This window comes from Herpailurus yagouaroundi, unplaced genomic scaffold (genome assembly GCF_014898765.1).
Source record: "Herpailurus yagouaroundi ecotype Mexico unplaced genomic scaffold, PumYag 248, whole genome shotgun sequence".
NCBI lineage: Eukaryota > Metazoa > Chordata > Mammalia > Carnivora > Felidae > Herpailurus > Herpailurus yagouaroundi.
The window spans coordinates 5,726,563-5,733,178 of NW_024412465.1; the positions used below are offsets into that span (position 1 = coordinate 5,726,563).

A 6,616-nucleotide genomic window follows, 5' to 3' on the forward strand; every position below is an offset into this window, starting at 1 on the left:
GACCAGCGGGAAGCCGGGTCCAGGATTCGAGGGGCCACCGTGAGGGTCTCTTAGGAATGGAGGACTCAGCCCCCCCCCCCCGTCGGACTCATGACTGCCCCAGCCTTGCCCGGGATGCGGGGTGACGGGTGCAGCTCATGGAGAAGCAGGAGGGGGGCTGCGGGTCCTGGTCCCTGGGCTCCTGCCCGGGGTCCCCGAGCCTCAGCAGAGGTGGGGGCCAGCGTGCAGCTGTCCTTCCCGTGCTTGGCACAGGGTGTGGGGAACAACCCACTCCTCCCAGAGCCCAGGGCAAGAGCACAGGTGACGTGACGTGTGTCCCAGGTACCTGAGCTCAGTGCTGAGGTCGCCCTGCGTCCCTGGGGGCCTTTGGGGTCTGGCGAGAGGCTGGCCTCGCGCTCCCATCACATGGGCCCGATGGCACGACCCCAACCCCTGTCGGTCGGATTCCCCCCCAGATGAGGGGATTCCCTGCTGAACTTTCCCGGCTGAAAATACAGCCGCCCAACGCTCGCCCCCTGACCCCGAAGGGGAGGGCGCTCCCGGCTCGAACACGTCAGCCGGCTGCCTGGGGACGACCTTGCCCCCGTCCCCAAGGCTGGCGCCCGGTCTGTGCAGAAACTGGACCGCGGACGCATTCTCCCGGAGACGCCTCGGGATGCTGCTTCCGGGGAAGCGGGCGTTCCCTCTGGGCCAGCACGCGGGGTCGTGGACGCCCACAGCCTTTGCGACGTGGGTCCCTCCCGGGGGTTGAATGCTGCTGCCCGAAATTTATGTCCCTTGGAGCATGTGAAGGGAACCTTACTTGGACAGGGTCTTTGTAGGTGTGAATCAGTGAAGGATCTGAGATGAGCCCATCCTGGGTCGGGCGGCCCAGATTGCAATGACTAGGGTCCTTTTCAGAGACAGGAGGGGACACACAGACACAGAGGAGAAGCCACGTGAAGACAGATGCATACACGGGAGGGACGCGGCCACGAGCCCAGGGGCGCCTGGAGCCCCAGAAGCTGGAAGAGGCAGGAAGGACCCTCCCCTGGAACCTCTGGAGGGAGCACAGCCCTGCCCTGCTTGGATCTCAGTACTCCTGCCCCTCCTGGATCTCAGTGGCCCTGCCCCACCTGGATCTCAGCGGCCCTGCCCTGCCTGGATCTCAGTGGCCCTGCCCGTCCTGGATGTCAGTGGCCCTGCGCTGCCTGGATCTCAGGGGTCCTGCCCTGCCTGGATCTCAGTGGCCCTGCCCGTCCTGGATCTCAGGGGTCCTGCCCCTCCTGCATCTCCGAGGCCCTGCCCTGCCTCGACCTCTGTGACCCTGTCCCCCGTGGATCTGAGATGTCTGGTGTGCACAGCTGGGGGGAGGATGAACCTGTGGTTTGAGGCCCCCAGTGTGGTCGTTTGTCCCGGCCACCGCAGGGTGCCCCCAAAATAACAACAGTCTTTCTTATCGTCCCTCCGACGGTGATCAGTCACCCCTCCCCCACTATGACCCGCGATGGCAGCCCCCGGCCTCAGCAAGCAGGGCCTGGCCGTCGCGTGGGGCCCCAACCCACGGAGGCACGCAGGTGACCGTCCCTTCGGCCAGCTGCTGGCCAGGGGCCCAAGCTAGGGCTGGATTCCCAGGCTCCGGCTCTTCGCCCAAGCCGTGTCCGTACAGCGGAGTCTCCCCCGTAAGAGGGTCTCCGTCCGCAGAGCGAGAACACGCGTTCCCAGCAGGGAGCTCTGTCTTGGGCTCCGAGGTCCCCTCCCCGCGGTCCTTGCGGGGTCCGTCCCGCAACCTCGCGGCCGTGGGTGCTTATCGGCCACGACCCCTTGACCGGGCGGCTCCTGGGCGGTGCCGGACGGGGTCTGGGGGCCGCGGTGCCAGCTGCCCGCGGAGATAATGGGCGCGCACTTCCTGTGCGCGGAGCCCAAGTTCTCTGTCTCTGGGGCGTTGGGAAACCTTTCGAAAGAGGCCCACGCTTGGCTTCCGTGCATCTTACCCGGGCCCGATCAAACCAGGGACGTTTTTCAAGAAAACCCTTGCTTATCGGGCCCGCGGCTCTTGTGAAACACGGAGCTGACGAGTCTGTGGCCTCGGTCTGCGTGGGTGCGGCCGGGACCCTGCTCACCTCGCCCTGAGCCCGGAGCCCGGGGCTGACGCGTGTGGGCGCACGTCCGTCGTCCGGAGACCCTGGGGGCCTGGCGTGGGCGACCCCGGGCCCCGCTGCTGGCGCGCATCCACGGCCCCCGATGACGCCCCCGCACCTTCGCCGCGCACCGCGTGTGGACGGCGGGCCGAGCGCGTCTCGAAGGACGCGGGCTCGCGTGCGCAACCCCGGTTCACCCGCACGAGGACACGCGTTCAGGCCGGCACTTTGCAAAACCCGAGAGGCCGGGAGGCTCGTTGGCCATTGGACGCTCGGCGTTTCCCACCTGCTATATTCTCTTGTTCTTACGTTTTGTCTTGTCATCTCATTCCATTCTTTGCCTGCATGATTTTATTTCATCCTGTTACGTTTTCTCTTGTCATGTCCCTTCTCTTATGTTATTTTATTTATCTAACGTTTTACTAACACCACACGGGGCCAGAAGTGATCGCAGGCGGGACGCACCATCTCCCCTGGTCCCCGTGCCCGTCAGCACGTTGCCTCCAGCGTGACCACGTCCTCGGGGTCCTGGGGGCCCGGCGGGGGGTGGCCCTCGTCCCAGGCGACCTGAGAGAGAGAGAGAGAGAGAGAGAGAAGGCAAGGGTCGACACCCCCGAACCCTCCCACGCCCCGAGGCCGGCAGGTGCAAACAGCGGACAAGCTCTCCTTTGGGGGTTATGAGAATGCTCTGGAACCAGACGCAGCTGGTGGGGGGCACAACGCCCCTGCCTTGGGCCTTTGGAATAGGTGACAGGGGCGGTGGGGGGGGGGGCGTGTGACTTAGGTTTCCACAAACCTGTCATAAATGGAAATAATGCTTCACTGTGACGCTCACCCCAGCGGACACCCAGGAAGCCCTCCCTTTTGCCCGGAGACACCACTGGAGGCCCCCCAAAGTCCCCCCCTTCCTGCCCCGGGCGCCCCTCGGGGACCCCGCAGGCTGCTGTGCCCCCGGCTGCCACCAGGTGACACAGCCCCCTGTGAGATCAGGCTCCGTCCAGCCTGGACGCTGGGGGCCGCCGGGGGCCTCAGGGAGCCCCCCCCCCCATTTAAGGGACAGGGGGTGACCCTGCCCTGGAGCCTCTGGAGGGAGCACGCTGGAAACCTGAGCGCACTGCAAGCCCCATAGCCTCGCCCCAAGTCTCTCCGTGGACCCTAAGCACCCCGCGAGGGCAGCCTGGGTCGTGGAAGCCGAGGGGTGGGGCGCCCTGACAGGGCGTTTTGTGGGTGTCCAACCGCCTCCTCGGGGGGGCGCTTGGGCTGACGCATGAGGACGCGAAGGCGGCTGAATCTGGAAGTAGGGTCTTTGCTCCTGTGATGGGAGGTGTGGTAATGGGGGGGGCGGTTGCCGGCGCCCACAAGCTCCCCGCGAGCAGGGGAACCACCAGCACCGAAGGACCAGCCCCGGATTGGCGGCAGGGAAACGGGCCACACGCCCGCCCCCGGGGACTGGGGTGGTGGACGGCCGTGTGTCTCCAATGCCCAGCATTTCGGCTTTCGTGGTGAGCGCCCACGCGCACGGCCTCGGGTGCTGGAGGGTCGTGGCCCCTCCGCTAACCCCCCGCCCACCGACAGCGCACCCCCGGACTGCCCCCACCGCCAGAGACACCCCCGCCCCCACTCCCGGGACCTCACACGGCGCTGGCAGCCGGGAGGGGACGCGCCCACCTCCTGGGTGCAGAGGGAGGGGTCACTCACCCCCGGTGTGGGCATGAGGGCCCTGGCGATTTCCTTCTTCACCTGCGGGATGGGAGGGAACATCCTGCGCCTCACGGAGAACCTGGCGGGGAGACGCACACCGTGAAGGTACCCACGGCCTCTGCGCGTCTCTTCCTGGAGAAACGCAGCGCCCACGGACACCCGCCAGGCCTGGTGCGCACCTGCCGGACCAGCGAAGACGCGCGCAGGACTCCTCAGATCCTCTCCAAGTGCCCCCCCCCACCCCAGGTCTTTTAAAGCACCACAAAGTATATAAGGACCCCCGGACTCTCCAGGTCCCCAAGACGCCCCAGGGCTTTGATTTTGGTCCTTGAGTATCAGAGGGTCCTGGGGAGCACGCGGGGGAGGCAGAAGGACCCGCCCCCATCGACCCGCCCATAGCCCCGGGGTCTCCTGGAGACTCCCCTGCTCCTGAGCTTGTCCAGAGCTGCGCACGCGTCATTACCCGCCTACTGCCCCCCCCCCCCCCAGGCTCACTGCCCCTCCCCGCCGCGAGAGGACCGTCCTAATTGAGGCCCCAGGAAGGCTTCCCTAACCGCGGACCCTGTGAGCAAGTCCCCAGTCGTGGACACGGGGACGGGGCGTCCCGAATGGTGCTGTGTCCCCTTGGCGTCCTCAGAGCGCAGCGTCTGGACCCGGAGGACTCTGGCTGGGACCCCCTGGAAGCGCGCAGTCCAGCGGTACGTGGGACGGGAGGGTCCTTCCGACATCCCAGTGTGGCTGTGGGGCTGCTGACAGCGGCGGAGACAGCAGGAGACCCCCGCCCCTCCCCAGCCTTAAGCAACTTCGACTCCACTCCAGTGTCTGGATTCGCGGACTCTGGATTCGCGGTCCCTGGCCATTCCCCAGGCTCCCGGGCCAGCGCCGCGTGGCCTTCTGCAAAGTCCGGGGTGGGGGTGGGGGGGCGCTTACCGTTTGCAGAAGAACATGAGGACGAGCGCGGACAAAGCCGCGGTCCCCACCACGGGCCCCACCAGGGCGCCGCTGAAATCCTGCTCCGGGAGGCCTGGCGGGGAAGAGAAGCAGGTGGTCAGCTTTGCACACACCAGGTGCTTCCGGGGAGGGGTGGGGGTGGGGGGCTGCCAGCCTGCAGAGCGCATGGGCATCCAGCTGGTGCATACTTTGGGCTCACGCCCCCAGAACAGTCCTGTGGGACCCCTGGAGGGGGCCATATACGCAGACCCTGGCCTCGTGGGGTTCCCCGCGTCCCTCTGGGCAGGTTGGTTCGCTCAGGTGGCTGAGTCTAGGGGGACGGGCCCCTAGGGGGCCCCCAGGGACCTGGGAGAGGGCGCTGCAAGGTGTCCGGACCCCCAAAGAGGCCCACGTGGTGCCCCGGAGACCCGTGAACGGGACCTGATGGGAAGAGGGTCACAGGTGAGAGGGCAGTGACGGCTCGAGATGCGCTCAGGGGGGCCTGGGTCCCACGGCAGCGGTGCCGAGACGAGACGGCAGAGGACGCCAAGCCGGGGCCCCAAGGAAGGGTCCCTGTGCGGCGCGGGGGGCCTCGGCCACTCACCGAACCGCTGCGTGGGGCTCCATTCGCTCCACAGGCGGTTGTACATGTAACGCACCCTCACCCGGAAGGCGCTCTTGGCTCTGGTGGCGGAACTGGGCATCAGGTACACGTTGGGGTCCTGTCCCCTCTGGAAAACCTTGGAGACGGGAGGGGACTGTGCGTGAGGGGCGTTGCTGAAGGGGCGTCGGGGAGCAGGCCGGGGGCCGGGGGAGGGGGGTCCCCTGGGCTCTGAGCTCCGGGGTCCGTGCAGGGACACCCGTGCGTCCGGGCGCAACTCCGCGCGTCCGTCTGGCTCCGCCAAAGCCGGGGAGGTAAGGCCCCGCCTCCCCCGCTGGGGAGGTTGACCCCGCTTCACGTCTGGCGCCCACAGCTCTCTGAGCTGCACCCACACCTCGGGCAGAGACCTCGCGCCCTGGGGACGCGGCCCGCGGTGATTCCGCACAGACCCCGTGGAGCCCCGTCGGCCCGTTCGCTTTCTGGCGGCACAGCCGGGCTCTGAATCGGAGCCGCTGGCCGGGAGGCGTCCGCTGTCCCCACCTGCCTTTCCCTGGCGCCACGGGGACCGAGAGTGCACAACCCTGAGCCCCAGGGCACCATCTGGACGGTCCTCTGCGCGGGGAACGCGCTTGATCTCCCGTGCACGCGGCTGAAACACCCCGCTGTTCTTTCTGAGCTCTGAAGGAGCCCTGCTACCGGCCCCCCACCCGCAGGGCCCTGGGGCAGGAACGGGGGGCGGGGCAGACGAGGACCCAGGAGCTGCCGGGCCTGCTCCTGCAGACGGACCCTGAGGGGGGCAGCAGGGATCCCCCCGCCCCCAAGGGGAGCCCCCCAGGCAGCGGGAGCCACACACACCGCCTGGCCAATGCCTGTGGTGCCCTGGATCTCAGCTGGCGTCTGAGCGGCGAAGGGTGCCAGACTGGACACCTGGCCCCCGAGGCTGGACCCCAGGGGCGCCTTGAGACTGCACGTGACCCTCAGCCTGGTCCCGGGCACTGCAAGTGTGGTCCGTGGGGCAGCATCTGGCCAGCGGGGTGGGTGTCACCCGGGAGCAGGTGAGGCCCACGGGAACCCAGGTGATGGATGAGAGAGCATCTGCGAGATGGGGGTCGCTGCTGCCCTTGAGAGGATGGGGGAGGCGGTGCTCACGTCTGTTCCAGCATCTGACGGCAACACTGACCAATGACCACACACCCTGTGGCTTAAGACCACAGACGGCATCCTTCCCCAGCTCTGGAGACCAGGAGTCTAACATCCAGCAGGG

General features: G+C 67.5%; 1 protein-coding gene across 1 annotated transcript in view; it reads right to left on the reverse strand.

The window, feature by feature from the left end:
* Positions 1 to 2,508: 2,508 nt before the first annotated feature.
* The window catches only part of LOC121020165 (granulocyte-macrophage colony-stimulating factor receptor subunit alpha-like), a 21,244-nt gene continuing 17,136 nt past the window's right edge, over positions 2,509 to 6,616 (reverse strand). The window contains exons 3-6 of the mRNA XM_040460087.1: positions 5,356 to 5,491; positions 4,752 to 4,845; positions 3,819 to 3,900; positions 2,509 to 2,687 (exon numbers count right to left, since the gene is read on the reverse strand). Of these exons, the coding sequence (XP_040316021.1) occupies positions 2,610 to 2,687; positions 3,819 to 3,900; positions 4,752 to 4,845; positions 5,356 to 5,455 (354 nt within the window). The 5' untranslated portion in view covers positions 5,456 to 5,491 and the 3' untranslated portion in view covers positions 2,509 to 2,609. The remainder of the gene's footprint in view (positions 2,688 to 3,818; positions 3,901 to 4,751; positions 4,846 to 5,355; positions 5,492 to 6,616) is intronic.